The following is a 17,717-nucleotide window of genomic DNA, read 5'->3' on the forward strand; positions in this document are numbered from 1 at the left end:
TTCTCGTATCTTATCTTTGGGATCCTTATGCACAGTACATGTTGGCAGCAGTAGAATCACTTGGCAGTGCCGGTTCTCTAAATTTTCTCAACTGTGTTCCTCGAAGAAAACGTTACCTTCCCATTGAGTTCCTAAAGCATTTCAGTAACACTTACGTGGTGTTTGAATCTGCTGGTAACAAATCTAGCAGCCCACCTCTGAATAGATTCAGTGTCTTCCTTTGAGGACCTAGTACAGATCCCAAACACTCGAGTAGTATTCACGACATCCTATATGTGATCTCCTTTATGGATGAACCACACTTTTCAAAAATTTTCCCAATAAACCAAGTCAACCATTCATCTTCCCTACCAAAGTCCTCACATGCTCGTTCCATTTCATATTGCTTTGCAACATCATGTCCAGATATTTAAACAATGCAAGTGCGTCAAACAGTACACTACTGATGCTGAATCAGATAATTTGTTTTTCCTACTCATCCACATTAACTTACATTTTCCCCACATTCAGAGCTAGCTACCATTCATCACACCAACTAGAAATTTTGTGCGTCAACTTGTGTCTTCCTAAAGTCACTCAACTTCAACACTTTACTGTATACCACAGCATCATCAGCAAACAACCATAGGTTGCTGCACACCCCATCCGCCAAATCATGTATGTATACAGAAAACAACACTGGTCCTATCACACTTTCCTAGGGCACTCCTGACGATACCCTTGTCTCTGATGAATGCTTGCTCTCAAGGACAACATACTGGGTTCTATTACTTAAGAAGTCTTCAAGCTACTCACATAACTCTGAATCTATTCCATATACCTTCATTAACAGCCTGCAGTGTGGCATCGTCTCAATTACTTTCTGGAAATATACACACATCAAAAAAAGTTTTGCATCACCCCAGTTCCCAGAACTCCCGAACATAGGCATGACTGTGGATATTCTATCACAAACACAGTCCCTTTGACCATTCAGAGATGTCACTAAACCCCACCCAAAGATGTAAACAACCATGCATGAGCAGCACCTCTTAGACGGAGGGGTCTGACAGCCAATCAGTTCCAGTCATTCCACTAGGAAGGAGGTACATGGCTCGTGTTGTCTATAGTTCAACCATGCCTAGATGGTCAATACCGTGGTTTTATCGCGTCCACATTGTTACTTTGTTGAGGCCAACATACACCGATGCTCATGGAAGGTGCAATAACGGCTGTATGATATGTTAATGCCATCCTCCGACCAATATTTCAACCATATTGGCAGAATATTGGTGATGCATTCGTAGTCACAGACGACAATTTGCACCCCAATCGTGCACATCTTGTGAATGACTTCCTTCAGGATAATGACATTTCTTGACTAGAGTGGTCAGCAAGTTCTCCAGACATGAACCCTGTCGAACATGCCTGAGATGGATTGAAAAGAGCTGTTTCTGGATGAGGTGACCCACTAACCACTCCGAGGGATCTATGCCGAATCACTATGGAGGATTGGGACAATCTGGACCAACGTGGCCTTGATGAACTTGAGGATAGTATGGCTCTGAAGGTCTCGCAGTATGGTGGTACAACACGCAATATTTCATGAGCAATAAAAAGGACAGAAATGATGTTTATGTTGACCTCTATTCCAATTTTCTGTACAGGTTCCAGAACTCTTGGAACTGAGGTGATGCAATGCAATATATTGCGAGAAAAGGGCATGCTGATTTGGGGGCATAAGCTTCCCAGTGTCAAAAAAATTTACTACCCTCAAACAGAGAATATGTTCAAGGATTCTGCAGCAAACAGAAGTTTGGGATATTGGTCTGTAATTTTGAGGGTAGGTTCTTTTCTCCTTATTATATGCAGGAGTCACCTGAGCTTTTTTCCAGTTGCTTGGGACTTTGGGCTGGCGAGAGATCCACATTAAATGCAAGCTAGGTAAGGAGCCAATGCCATGAAGTACTCTTTGTAAAACCAAATTGGGATTCCATCTGGAACAGATTGCTTTCATATTGATACCTGTGTCCACTAGAAATTGTAGTTTCGTATTGGTAACAAACAGTTGATAGCTGCTTGGGTGATGGCTGCTGTAAGGATTCCAGATGTCATGATTAGTGAGTTAGTCACATTCCCTACCTCTTATTATTATATTATTTAATCTTTCTTTATTATTAGAGACAAGAAAGATTAAATAGAAATATATAATATAGCACATTTATTGGTATACAGGCTCCATATTTATCTTTAATTATATATAATAGAGAAGTTGTGGTCACGAATGGATGCGGGAACAGCTTCTGAACCAAATCACCTGTTTTCAGCTGAAGACAGACAGCAGTGTTTCCTTGATGGGCATCAGTACTGCGACAGATGACTGGATTGTTGTGTTTGAAGAATGGCGACTTGTGTGCTAACCTCAGTGATTTGTGTTTGTAATCAGGCCAGAGAATTGTGTCATTGGGAGAATATAGCTGCAACGCATGTGGAGGAATACATCTCGACAACACAGTCTATTGTTTGTTCATGGGCGTTGAGGTTGTCGGTGTATAAGGTGTGTGACAGCTTTGCTAACAACGGACTGTAGGCGATGCAGCAATTGGGAAGGAGGAGTATGATAGCCTAACTTTTCTGGGTGAAGCAACTTATCCGATTGTTTTGCTTCAGATTGCGATAAGCAACTGATGGGAGAATTTTTAATGGCAGTATATTTACAGTGCTTGGTGGTGAGGCCAAAATGTCGTGGCTGTATGTTGAGAGCGGCGATGACCTAACTTTACTTAGTTTAGTGGGACGTTATGAGGGCTAACACAAACAGGCTTTAAGAGTTGCGTGAACTACAGACGAAATTTTATTTATACGGCTCACAATTATGTTTGTAGGCACATAGGTAGTTGATGTCAGTTTCTACAATGTTAGGTTGTCTCATATTCGTCCTGCAATGTGGCCCAGCATCAAGCATTGGCGGTAACCAGAAATATTGCACTTTGGTACAAATATTTTATTCACAATATTTATAACACAGAATGTGAATCACATGATTCAATCATAGAATATCCTAAAGTCAATCAAATCAAAGAATACACAGGATTCAGTGATTTAATTGCAGCCCATCATGACATATTGTCTTTATAACTCTTAAGTTTTTATCTTTATGTTGCTGGAAGAACACAATGTGTTATTCTGAAATGACCTGAAAGATTTATTCCACAAAGTGCCCTTCTTAATTTTACGCTCAAAATATTATTGTGGGAACACTCAAAACATTCTTAGTGTGACAAAGAAAGTGCAGAATTTAAGAGTTTTTGACACCATTGTTAATAAGCAATAAGCCTAATAATTTTCCAACTTGGTATGTCAATTGGCCCAAATTGCCATGAGCAAAGAGGCGGCAATCATCCCACCAACACACCAGATTGAAGATAGCTGTTTGTAAAACACTGTGTGGAAGAGCAAGTCCATAACTGTCTGCAGCATATCCTCATCCAATGAATCATCGACCCTTCAAGGCTTCTTTATCAGGAATAAAGTGCAACTGCTGGAGTGTCTCCGCCCAAGTCAGCATAACTTCTGCATTACAATAATTGCAGTATGGGGGCTATACATTATCATGAAGCAGCAGCACCCCTTGTCACCATTTTCCCAGATGTTTCACCTTGCATGTTGTAATTTCTCCAACATTGTGCAGTACTGTTCCCCAGTGATGGAGACACCAGGTACCTTGAAATCAATAAGCAATGGGCTCTTGAACTTCTTGAAATGAGGGGACAAAGGATGGCACCACTGCATCATTCATGCTTCTGACTCCAGTTTCCAATGGTGGCACATTACCGAAACTGATGTCAACATTCTTTGCTAGCACACAAGTGGTTATGTACCAGTCCACCCTAATCTCATCATCAACAGTCTGCTTGTTGTTTTCCATGACAGATAAGGTTGGCCTTCCAGATGGACTGGCATCTTGTATCCAATCACGCCAGCACAGAACTTGGTGTGCCATTCCACAATGGTGGTCAACAGACATGCTGGTCCATACACATTCTTCTTTCTCCTAGTGATGTTTACCAGTGTTTGTACTTTGGCAGCCAAAAAAAATAGTAACAGCATGTTGGTCCTGTTTGGATGTATTTGGTAATAGTGCCACTATTACTATTTGGTAATAGTGCCACTATTACATTTACACATGTATCACACACAATATGGAAAGACATGAGTGCCACACTTTCCTTGCTTACATTTCAGTACTTTACATACCTGCTTCAGAGCCATGATTGGTTGTGTATACACTGCAGCAGTGCACTCAAATGGAAACTTTTTGATCACCCCTTATTCATAATACTACAGAGGGCTGAGGCATATTTGCGATAAGTCAGAATAGCTGGGAACACGTGAAGCGTCAGTGATGCTGGTAAAACATTATTAAGCATTCAGTCATTTATTCTCAATGATTTGAGTTCTTGTTCTTTCGTACCAGCCTCAGCTTTTCCTCATTCCACTGTGTGTTGTGTTCTAGTTCACACCTGTCCAGTCAGTTCCACGACTGCTTGCCCACCCAAGGTTTAGTGACCTTGGTGCCATGGCTGTTGCTCAATGAGAAGGCTGGCTGCTGGATTGTCTTCAGTCCAAATCTGAATTCTGTGATGAAACTTGATGACTCATCCACATTGCATCTGGTGTCAGTAGCCATGTAGTCAGTTCATCTCCTCCCTACCAGCTGGTAGGTTTCAGTACCCGGAAGTGCCTGAGTGTTCAACAGCAATGTGGATCCCAAGAGGCCCTGTTGCTAGCTTCCATGTTGAAGTTCAGTGCTGGTAGCAACCAGTGATGTGTAGTTATCAGAAGGCAGGCAGTCAGTTCCTTCATCAGTAAATGGTAGGCAGTGAGCAGCCTGCAGTTCATAAGGCGGAGGCCTTCGTAAGGTGGAGGCCATCATCTCAAGTACATTTCTGGCTAGTTTGAAGACTGTGCTGGAGCTTCCAGGACATAGATTAACTACAGTATTGCAATCATGGAATGGAGTGCTATTACTGTGAAATGGATCCCAATAATCAACTCATGATAAGAGCTGGGGTATTTAATGGGAGCTGGTGTGAGGCTATGATGCAAGGTTCAGTTCATAATGATTGCATGTCCCTCCTTATGCCACTTTTATTTAACAGGCTATGCTGTGCCATTTCCTTGCAATGTGTTCTTGTGAAAGAGATAGTGTTTCTTGCAACATGCCTTATGAGCTAATATCTTTGTCTTGTTTGCTTGGTTTTCTGTTGCAGTCTCCTTTCTGCTGAATGTGTATTCTCACTCGGCAGACTGTTGTAATGTGTTGACAGACTGACCCATTTGCGACGCACTGGCTTGCTTCCTGCTTTTGCTTCTGTCTCTGGTGTAACTTGAACTTACCTGAGGCAATATGAATGAGTTTTACAAAAATTTTCTAATTTCTATCCCTTACAATTCTGTGCAATAACATGTCCCTCCTCATTTAAAAAAGTCATCCTCAATTTCCCTTTCTTTCACTTGTTACTAATTAGTGCATATGTACCTTTTATTTTAAAAAAGTTACTCTGTAACTGTTTCCTGGGTTGCTTCTCAATTTAAGTCTTGAATATTATTTAGCTTAATTAATCTACTTTGTCATTCTCTCATGGTTGCGCACACTATTTACACTTTCACTTACCTTACTGATTACTAGTTCATGTCCATTCCACAGGTAGCTGTTGGAAACCTGCGAAGTGTCAGCGACACTAGTAAAACATTATTAGAGTTCAATCTTTTGTTCCAAGTCATCATTCTTCTGCCTCTGCTGTTGTTCATTCTACTGTATGTTGGATTCTAGCTGACTCCTGTCCTGTCAGCAAAATTAGCATGTATTTTGGATTAGACATTATGAGTGAGAAGCTTTTTGAGTGGATTATTTGCTTTTGCGAAACCTCCCAACTGTTTTTTTCCCCCCACTTCTTAAGTTTTCAACAAATAATTGTTTCTGTGAGATTGCCCTATGGTGAACAGAGTGATTCTCTGATTTAAGGTCTTTCTCAACTTTATTCTTCTTTTACCACCCAGTTTGATAGCTGCAAAATCAGCAGAACACTGATTTTGAGTCAGTAGCATATTGCAGATCCTTTTCATGCGCTGTAGGACCCATATTTATCAGTGCTAGAAATAGAATTGACAAGGAACCAAAAGCAGAAGAAGAACCAAAAATAACACTATTCACCTTTTACCAGAAGACTTTTGATGTGGGCGAAATATATTTACTGTTTTTGTTCTCCTATCACTATAATGCAGAAACTACAACTATTACTACATGACACGTGGCTGCGGGCAACAACTACTTTAACTGCCTGAGGGATGTGGAGAGGTGCAGGGAAACAAGCCCCACCTCAGTCTCTCAGAGCAGCCAGCCTTCACCCATGTTCTGAGTTTCTGCAAAAGCAGAAATGGCATAGTGCTTATTGTGATCGCCAGTTGCTTCCAAGATTGTGAGAGTAGTACTTGACTGCAATTACTCTTCGTATTCTATAGTTTTGACTTAGGCGCAAATGATCCCAGTTGGTTTTGCACCCTAAAATAAAACAAAACATTGATTACTTTTGATTCATTTTAAACTAAGAAAACAACAAGCCATAAACAGAACAAATGGATGAGGAGAGCACAAAGTATTTGATAATGGCTACCACACAATTGCAGTCCCGACACCTTCCGCTATCATACACAACTGTAGTTCACAATACCACAGCTCTAAAAATTACCACATAAAAGTGTTTGCAATTACCCAGAATACAAACTTTAGCTAAGAGAAAAATTTCTTTGTTCTAACATCCTAGGTCACACCACTAAGTCCTGCAGTGCCATATGTGGCATGTGCCTTATTCGAGTGCCCGCTGTTTGTCATGGCACCGGCATAACTTAAGAGAACACTTATACATCACTGTGTTTGTGCAGAAGAGCTCTCTTTATTTTGTGAACATTGGGCTTCACCAGAAGTTGAGCTATACTAGTAACCAAAAATTTGTTACTTGTTCAGAACTTACATGCAGAGAATAAAGCTATGTCAAACTGTTGCTGATAAAATAGTTCATATGGATGTAATTTGCTATGGAACAGCATTTATTGCATATATTTGCATTTTGAAGCATACATAGAAACACATTGTGTATGTCACTCAATGGTGGAAGGTTCACAGTTTGCTCAACATGAGCACCATGCATTGCTCGAGAAATGTCAAAATCATAGTCCATTTTGTTCCATACTTGAATCAACAGGTCCATATTTATTGAATCGACAGCTTCAACAATTCAGTTTGTCAGCTCTTGAAGAGCAGCTGTTATATTGGACAAAGGGGTGTTAGGTCCAGTGACATGGGCGACAAAAGCAAATGAATAAGATCTTATTTTCCACTGCTTCCAATCATATATTGTTGGATGGTGGTGTTAAGATAATCCACACCTCTAAGTAAAGGTGAGTCAGAGCGCTGCCATGCATAAAAATAAATTCATTGTAATCTTTGTGAAGTTATGGAAACACAGTTTTGCAGTATGTCCACGTATGATGTCCGTCATAGTTTCCTCTGCAAAAAGAAAAGTCCATAAATTTTGTGAACAGGAAAGGCACATAACACCTGCAATTTTTATGTGTTATTATTATTTCAATGACGACTCCAGGATTTCGTGACCCCCAAATTCTTACATTGTGTCGGTTTATCTTCCCCAATATATAAAATATTGACTCATCTGGAAAGATGAGAAGTTTGGAAAAAGTGTCCTCTACGATATCCCGGAAAAATGAAATGAAATGGAAAAATTCATACCTCCTGTTATAGTGACAAGAACGCAGTAATTGCACCTTGTAAAGTTTCACACACAGGCATCGTTTTAGGACAAGCCACACCATTGTTGAAGGAAGTTGAAGTTCCTGACCTGCCCATCTCTTTGACTTCCAGGGGCTCCTTGTGAACATATTTCTGATACATTCAACATTTTCATGAGTGTGCATGCCCGACCAGTGCTCTTCCCGTTGCATTTGCAATCAACTTCCAAGAATTTTGTATGCCAATCATAAATCTGAGTGTGCAGAGGTAGCTTCTTGTTGAGTTGACAGCAGAATTAATATTGTAATTGTACAGTGGACTGACTTCATGCAAATTCCAACACAAAAAATGACTTCTCTTGTGGTTTATTCACCATGTTGCTACAAACAAGCAACCTTCCTCCATCTAGTGACATGTACAACATGTTTCCCAGTATTTTGGTGTAAGGGACCCATGGTCTTTGGTGGTTCGTTTCAGAGTAATAAAGTAATTGTATTTTATTAGTTCTTACCCCAATTACATTTGTTTCAGAGAAAATACCTTCATAACAGTGAAAAAATGTGCAATATTTAGTTGCCAAAACTAGAATACAAAACACAAGGTTTGAGTTCTTATAGGTGACTATGTACAGCCATCTTTGGCATCACACTCTCAGGGTCTCAGCATTTATTTGCTAGTTACTGGCATCGGGGCCCCTCGTGGTTCCTGTGCTGCAGACAGATGAGTGCCTCCAATCCCCCATCATCGTAAGCTCTGACCATCCTATGAGGATCCTGGCTCAATTGCCCAGATCACAAGGTTGGTTGAAATTTCCATGAAAAACCCATCAAAGGGGTGCTGCACACTAACGAGATGCATGGATGTTGAGATGGAACAGTCATTAGTGGGCAACCTCTCAGGAACCTGCCACACCTCAGTTGTATAAGGCTTAGGTGAACTTGCATTTCCCTAGCAGCTCATTGGACTGAGATGGAACCATTGAAATTTCCTCCTCTTCCTTCCAGAGGAATGGATTGGCCACTTTGAGGCAAGAACATCCAACCTAACAAGAGGGTACGTGCAGCTAGTCCTCTGGACTCAGAGATTTTGGACTCAGAGATTGCACAGAGTTCTTCATTGCATAGTTACAGAATGCTTGTGGGCTCTCCACCCCAGCGGAAAGACAAGGTTAAATGCAACCCCTGTGGTAAATGGCTTCCGTACTACAGTGGAAAATGAATGGGATCAGGACTCATGTGGAGGAACTGAAACTCTTGTACAAGCACAACTCCTGTGCTTGGGTTTACAGGAAACCCATTTTAAAGTCACTGATGCCCCTATCCTGAGGGGTCTATAATGTCCACAGAAAGGATGACATGACTGGGGAAAGAGTCAAGGGAAAGGTTACTGTTTTTGTCAATCACACACACCACTCCTCTGCTCTCATCTTGGTTACTGACCTGTTCACGTGAGTTATGTACTTACTTGTGCTGGATGCTTTATACTGTGAGGCTCTCACAGGCCTTACTGAATAACTCCCCTGCCCATTTGTCCTAATGTGTGACTTCAATGCCCATGATGTACTATGGGGAAAAAACTATACTTGCCCCATGGGTCAAGTCTAGGAGAACCCTATGATATCTCAGTAGCTGTGCTCGTGAACACAGGTGGGTTTAGAGAGCATTGCGAGATCACTGAAATTAGTCAAGTGATTGCATTTTGGAACACAGTGGGAAGTAACTGATGACCTTCATTCCAGTTTACCACTTTCCATTGTGGATCCATCTGCTGGATGGAGGACTACTTGAACAGAAGCCACTGAAATGGTTGGTAGCAGTGCATACTGGATGCTTTTCAGCCAGCTGCCTGTGTTTGAACACTGCACCAGCATCCAGGAATGGGTGGGCCACATCACACAAGCGATCCATCTTGCCACAGTATGATGTATTGCACTACTTGTAGATACAGTATTCTTGTGCAACTCCAATGGGGTGATCTCCCCATTTTGATACGGGCCTCTCTGTCTAAGCGCTTTTTTAGGTCCCGAGTTGGTGACATAATGTCAGACTATTTTGAGCAGGAGAATAGTGTTCCTCAGAGCAGTGTCTTTGACAAACCCATAAACAGTATCACATCTGTGATAAGGAGTCCTGTACAGTACTCCTTATTTGTGGATGATTTTTCTGTTTCCTGTTCCCAGTGTTGCAACAGTGACTAGCCAGTTGCAGATTAAATTGTGGAGGTTAGAGAAATGGGCTGCAAAGATGGTTTTTCACTTTTCTCCAGATAAGTGTGCCCATTTGTGTTCATTTTAATTGTTCTCATCATATTTTTAATTTACCTGACTTGCATTTGAGTGACACCATTCTACATTTTAACAACTTACTGAAATTTCTGGATCTCATTTTTTACTCAAAATTGTCGTGGTTACCATGACAGAGAGCCAAAATCCAATCACCCATGAGTAACAATGCCATTTGGAGTCTGTGTGCAGCCTATGCTCGAGTCACTTGGTGTGGAGCACATAAAACCCCAGATTTGAGATTTGGTGCAGTACAAGAGAGATTGCACACCTGCATACGCTTTTAATACATTATTTTATGGCTTTATAAATGAGCACCACAACTCTACAGCTGTCTTTATGGGTGGGTCGAAAAAGGGGGACTCCATTGGTGGGCACTGGAGCAGGTGTGATGTGTTTCAGGCGCTAAATTCCTTGTCTGTTCAGTTTCTTTGAGTGCCCTTCACTTTATAGAATTCTTTTACCCAGCAGATAAAGTAGTCCAGAATATCCAGAACATGGTCCTCCAAGTATAATGGCTGGATGAGGAACTGTCTTTCTTCTGGGTACTAGGGCACATGGATACTGCCGGAAACAAAATGGTAAATGGAGCAACAAAGGAGGTGCATCATAATCCTCAGTTATTTCAGTGTGCCATTCCCTGCATGCTACGGCCTCACCGCTGTTGAGGTACAGTGTCATGCATCAATGGGAAGACAAGTGACCTGAAGTGACACATAATAAGCTGCACCTAGCAAAGCCCCCTATGCAGCTGTGGTGTACCTCCTTTTAACCATGAAGACTGGATGAGATCCTCCTTACTTCACATAGCCACAGTCCTGACACACAGCTTCTGCTCCAGTGCGCAAACCCTCCAGTGTGTGGTGTTTGCGGCATACAGATCACTGTGTGTCACTTTTTACTAGACTTTATTTGTTTTTGTGGACCAGCCTCTATTTTAAGTGACATTCAAACAAATGTGGTGAAAGTTTTTAAATATATTGTGATCTACCCAACTTATTTCCAAAAATTTTAAGGAGATGTTCTGAATGTGTTAACAGGGTGACTGGCTCACCCAGGTTTTTTGTAAGTGATCAGCTGGTCACATATCCTGGGCTGTTGTTTTAGCTCCTCTGTCATTTTCCTTCTGTTTTCTTCCCAAGTGTAGAATCTTTCACTATTTTTATTTTGTTTTAAGCCATGTGATACAGAATGCTTGTGTGAACCAACACATGTGAGGTAGTAATGAGTGAGTGAGCCAACATTTTTAGTGGTTTCAACCATATTCATTTCTTTTAATATTTGTCAGGCACTGATAACCTCACCATTGAGCACCTGTACATCCCAAAAACATCATCATCTTTGGCACTACTGCAGAGAGAGCTCAATTTTGCATTGTTCTGCCACTTTCTCATTCCATTCAGTGAACACACATGAGGGGCACATCCACCATCTCTTCATCAGTAAACCTATGCATAGCACTGCTGTGTATTACTGTTAATACACAACTAACACTTCTGGGAAACAAAACCCTAGACAGATCTGAGCAGTACTGAACACAAACTTGAGGCTAACGAGTTGACAAGGAATGCATTAATTCTTAACGGCCCACTGGAGACCACAGGTCTCTTATACTATAATATTCAGAAGGTACCCCTGAACAACCTCTATAAGTTTATTTATGGATGTCTGGTTCACCCTGTATAGTAATTGCAATTTTGAAAGCTTACAGGCAATTGTACTACACACCCTTGTGGATAAATATATGAGGCAATGAGGACCATAAAGGCCCAATGAACATAAAAAAAAAGCTTTGAAAAAAATAAGAGGTTTGTAAAAATCAAATATATAGACAAACAACCAGTATCATAGGTCTGAATTGTTTTTTAACCAAGTCTCTGCATCTCATGCTTCCTATGAATAAATAATGTTCCCATTTTATGTTAATGTTAATTCACAAAATTTCCATGTATAGGATAGTGATAATAGTGCCTTTTGACAGTTGTGAAGTTTCTAATTATTGTGAAACTAGAATTAGAACATAGAGAACAGATACCCAGTGCATCACACAAAGAGACTTATTGGGAAAAATATATTTTTAACATATTCTGACTAATCAAAATTGCAAACTTTTATTGATCAAAGGTATCTGCCTAAAAGTTTAGATCACACATATTATAAACTTTGCCATTTATTGATAGTGTGTATTTTGGAAATAAATAAAAAGAAATGTTTACATTAATTTTTCTCTTCGCTACCTTTTTTGTTTAGTTAGCTTGTCATCTGCAATGTCACTATTTTAAATCATCATCATCATCATCATCATCGTTGTCATCATCCTAATAGGACAGTTGTGAAACTTATATCTTCGTTATCATAATTATTTGGCTGTTTCTTTAAAATATGCTGCAACTTTTAAGGTTGTGGTTATGATGGACCTCAGAACACAGTAGTTGTTTTTCTGAATAAATAGCAATTTCACTTCTGTACTGACGTGAGAAAGTTACTCTGTCTCCTCCTTCTAAACAAGTCATCTGGCTGCCATTCTCCCATTGGCTGTATATAACCAGGAGCTGACACACCCCCTATCATTCCTGTCATAGCCCACAGCGAGCATCGACAACATTGCTGCACGAAACATTAAGTACTTCATTAACTCCAATCTAGATTCTTACCATATCCTGCAGAAATGCATGCTATTGTTGAGTATTTGTCCAGTTTTAAAGTCAGTTTGATTCAAAGTACCAATGGATTCAGGCAAACTTCAGTTTAAACATGGTAAATGTTCACAAAAAGCCAAAGTATGCAGTGTACATTCCCGCAGTTGACGCCACGGTGAAATTTGCTGCACACGCTATACCCTCCTCCACCACACTCATCATAGTTATCACTGCTGTCACTGGTGTCACTGTACCCCCTCAAATCTTTCTGAAGTGCTGTACTTGAGCAGCAGTGAAACACAGACAGCAATATCTTCTTGGATGCGGGTCATATGTAACAACAGCAACTAGTATGCAAATAAAAGGTCCTGAATCACCATTCGGTCCAATTCTCGAACTTTCGCTTTTTCAGGGATCTAGTGATGTTTGTTCATACTATCTCCACAACGGGTATTTCCACCATAATTTATTCTCTTGATAACAACTGCTGTCAGTTTAAAGTGATTTTTGTTTCTTAGAGATTTAATTCCAGATTAATTTTCTTTCTCTTTTCATCTGAATGTCACGATCTTGTTCTAAACTGGTAAGATTTTTCTCCAGTATGACCAAATTTCCCAGTTGCAACCACACATGATAAATTGTTACAGTTTATCATAACCAAATAAAACACTTACTTGCATTCAGAATCAATAATGGAGTTTGAGGATAACATTTTCGCGTCTAAATGTTACCTTTACTTAAAAAGCAGCATAAATGTATGTATACAGTATCTATAGAGCTATGAGAACTTTTATTACAAACCCGTACTAATACAACAAAAGTTTGTAAGTTGATCAAATTTAATGCTGTTTGGTCCTGTGTTTCACAAAATTGTCAACTTTTAAGCTCAACATTTGACTAGTTCGTAGTTTCTCAACTATTCCTTGCACTAGCACTGTGAGTCAAATGCCACATGATTGTTTGAGCAAGATCGATTCTGTAACGAGCGCTTTGGCATATTGGGAAATCTGGAGCCTATTCGAATGCAAGTATTATTTGCTAAGCCCTATGCTTCATAATTCTTCTGCATAAATTTGTTCAAAATGTCAATGGCCAAAGCTTCATCTGTAAATGTAAGATGACCCCTTTAATCAGGCATTAAAGAATGTAAAAACATTGATCTCAGAAGCAATAGTTTAATCTGCAAATGTAAGACAACCCCATATTTTTCAAACGACAACTCTGAGAAAAAAACCACATCTTATCAGGTAAATATGGTATTTCAATACTTCATGGTCCCGTTATCACCATTTCCATTAAGTACATTCTGTGCCTTGAGATTCAGATAAAACTGCTGACATATGTCCTATTATGTGGTATTACTACTATGTATGTGATGTGGACACTAAATTATGTTGTAAACCCTATATAACATTGAACAGCTCAGAGCAACAAAGTAATGCTTTGTGCTTCGGGCCTATATGGAAATGAATATCTGAGATACTGATGATACAGCTTTTCATAAATGTTCACAAACACAGTCTGGGGCTACAGATGTAGATAAATATGGTTCACTGTAAGATCAACAAATGTCAGGAGCATGCATACATGCTACTATCGCTCAAAATGATTCTCAGCCTCTCATATACAAATTATCTGTTACAGATTTTTAAACAAGGTAATAGTCCAGAAGGCAAACAATTAGTGGATTATAAATAAAAAAAATATTTCAGTGCTTAGCAGTTCATGTGTTTCCTAACATTAATTACGTAACTGCTGTTAGTTCTTTTAACATTGCATTATGAGAATGTTTCTTTTTTCAGGTGAGTCTTGCCACCAGATATGTACAGCATTCAACCGTGAACTGGAAGTAAAACAGGATGTGATGTCTGAGATTTCACACTGTGAGAGCGAACCTGAACTTATGTTGCATCTGGCAGCCTGGGTGTACCAGCCACATGTAACTAGCATTGATGATAGAGTCCTGGAAGCATTACTTGTAGAGACAGGGCATAAATAAGCATGTATCTCTCTGTACACTCCATATGCATTTCAGGGGATTTCCCAATTGTACCCAAGTTACTGATATTCACCCTTTCTTTTTCTTTAACTCCAGAAAGTAGCATACCTTTGCAAAAGCTGATGATTCAAAGTAGATACCTGTAGTTACCATCAGCTCAGTAACTGTAAAGTCACAAAGAAAAAAAGCTGAGGAACACTTCTGTAACAGAAAACAAATTGTTACATTGCCAAATAAATTCTGAACTGAATATCAGTGTTTTGTTATTTCATATTCAAGGATTTCTTCATAAGAAAAAAAAAAAAAAAAAAAAAAAACCAAGCTGGTGTTTGCAGGTCAATGGGTTCGTTTGAGGTACATATGACCCCCTTCCGGATGGATGGAGAGTCCAACAGGCAGTGGCAGCAGATTGTGGCTCTTGGAAAAATGTGACAGTCACACAAGGTGGTTGCTTAACACATTGCTCGCATTGGGGGGCAGGAGGGGAGGAGACCAAGGAGACTATCACACCTGAATGAGGTACCTTTATTCAGACATATCATCCTTCAGACTTGTGTTCTTACAGAAAATCCTTATATGGTTTGCATATTCAAATGGGGCACTGTGAAGGGAGACATATTAGTTTGAGTGTGTTGATGACCTCATTTGATGCAGTGGTCATCTGCCTCAGTAGCAGCAATGCATTGACCAGAGGAACAACCCAAATTTTCTAACAAGTGATTTGTTATCACTGCACAGTGTGTTTTTGATGACCACTTCAATATTCACACTTAAGATACTGTACCTGGCTACCAATCAATTGTTTCTTTTGTTGAAACCTTTAGGAAAACTGAAAATGAGCAAACAAGAAGAATGGGTTTTCTACAGCCTATGAGATCACCACAAAACATTGAAGTAGTAAGACAGCAATTTTTGTGATCTCTTCAGCATCCAAGCATGCAGTTATCTGTGATTTTCTGATCATTCTGAGCCAAATTCTTCATGACCTCCATTTCCACACACACAAGTAGGCTGTGCTGCAATGACTCACTGATGATGATTTTGTTGCTTGGCAAAATACGTGTGAGGAGCTGCTTGAATAGTTCCCTCACCACATACCGGTATTCTTTAGTGATATGGCACAATTTGATTGGTGTAGATGTTTAAATAAATATAACACATTTCTGGAGTGGTTACAATCCCAGAGAATTGATCTTTTTTGAAGAAAACAATCCTGTGACAGCTGTGAATTCTCTGCTATTTGTCATCAGAATTGAGAACTTGAACAAATTGATGTTAGCGATCTGCAGTTTCAGCAAGATTGGGCAACAGCACAAATTGCAATTCCTGATGTGCAGGAAAAGTTTCCTAAGCACCTCATCTCCTGAGGGGCAATCTTCCATGACTGGTAAACTGACCACATTTAGCTCCTTGTTACTTTTCTATGGGGGATATCTCATATTTGAAGGACAATACTTACCGTGCAGCAGTCCACATTTCCAGTACTGTAGTGGAGGGGGGGGGGGGGGGGGGGGGGGGAGAGGAAGGAAGGAAGGAAGGAAGGGGAAAGAAGAAGAAAAAACATCGAGATTTGGGTAAATCAATGTATTAACAGAGTATGGGATGTCGTTTTCTGGATGTTGGTAGTAAAAAATAATGTATAATCTTAAGTTTCCAGTTTTGTAGAAAATTAAAAAAGGAATTAAAATTATACATATAAAAAATGCGCTGACCTTTCAAATCAGCAAGTTTCATTGCTGCATGCTGCAGGTAACCCTAAACTGTAGCAACCAGTCATGAAGAAATCTAAACTCATGCTTCTTGCCTTTGGCTCTGAAGATAAATAGATGGACCTGTAAAAGATCTTTAGCATTGCTGCAAGAATTCAAGGTTTTGCCATTCTAGATGTTCACCTTACTAGCCCATCATAGACATTTTTCATGCCTTCTGTAGAATATACACAATGATGCACCTAGAGCAGGAGGCTATAAATCGAACATTTGGGCTGCACTCATACGGTCACAAAAGCAAAATAAGAAGTCCAAATTGTATTATTTTTCACAAACAGTGTCTTTCCAGTGGGTGGAAGCTGAGTAATAGTACGTTGGAAGTAAAACATGGACAGTCACAGTGTTTCACGTTCAAAACAATAGTTATCCACACTTTTGCATTTCATGTGCATAGGGAATACTAGTAGGTGGGATGTGACATTAGTCTGATACTTGTCCAAATACAAAATTGTGGCAAATAGCTTGTAGCTCCAAAGCTGTTCTGTTTCAAAGGGGCTACAGTCATCTTATAGTACCAGTGGGCACATGGTAATCTGTGTATGCTCGACCTACGATTGGTTGGGCATCCATTAAAGCCCCCAAGAGTAATTTGAAACATGAACACCCCTCTCCCCCCCACACCACCACCACCACCACCACCACCACCACCACAACCACACTGAACTTAAATCCACATTTTGGTGTAGCTTATAGTGGTATACACCAATATTTGATACCTGGCCAAAAACTCGCCCACTGAACATCGCATTGCAGTGAGAGAGAGAGAGAGAGAGAGACACACACACACACACACAATGCAATATCTTCAAGGTGGTTTCATGAATGGCAATACCACTGCTGAATGGTTTTTCCATCACGTGAGTGCTCCTTGTAGCTTCTGTTATTTGGTTATGCTGCTTGTGAAAAAATATTGCAGAAAATTATCTCTACTATGAGGCTGGTCAAGAAGTCAGCCAACAAGCTCTGATCACCTCATCATGCAGGAACCATAATTTTTGTTGAATCTCAGTTCTGTGTATTTACAGGTTGGTGTGTGTGTGTGTGTGTGTGTGTGTGTGTGTGTGTGTGTGTGTGTGTGTGTGTGTGTGTGATGAGCGAGGTTACCCCACACTATGCATGAGGATGTTGACAGCAGATTACATCAGTTGTTGCTGTAGTTACAACTTCGATCAAGAAGCACAATATTGATATCTGCTATTTATTGTGGATCATCTGTGATGACTGTTACAGTTTTATTGTT

General features: G+C 40.0%; 1 protein-coding gene across 1 annotated transcript in view; it reads left to right on the forward strand.

Moving 5' to 3' along the window:
- The window catches only part of LOC126334913 (cyclin-dependent kinase 2-interacting protein-like), a 108,270-nt gene extending 93,312 nt beyond the window's left edge, over positions 1-14,958 (forward strand). The window contains exon 5 of the mRNA XM_049997633.1: positions 14,512-14,958. Coding sequence (XP_049853590.1) covers positions 14,512-14,708 — 197 coding nt within the window. The 3' untranslated portion in view covers positions 14,709-14,958. The remainder of the gene's footprint in view (positions 1-14,511) is intronic.
- The last annotated feature ends 2,759 nt before the right edge of the window (positions 14,959-17,717 follow it).

This window comes from Schistocerca gregaria, chromosome 2 (genome assembly GCF_023897955.1).
Source record: "Schistocerca gregaria isolate iqSchGreg1 chromosome 2, iqSchGreg1.2, whole genome shotgun sequence".
NCBI classification, from domain to species: domain Eukaryota; kingdom Metazoa; phylum Arthropoda; class Insecta; order Orthoptera; family Acrididae; genus Schistocerca; species Schistocerca gregaria.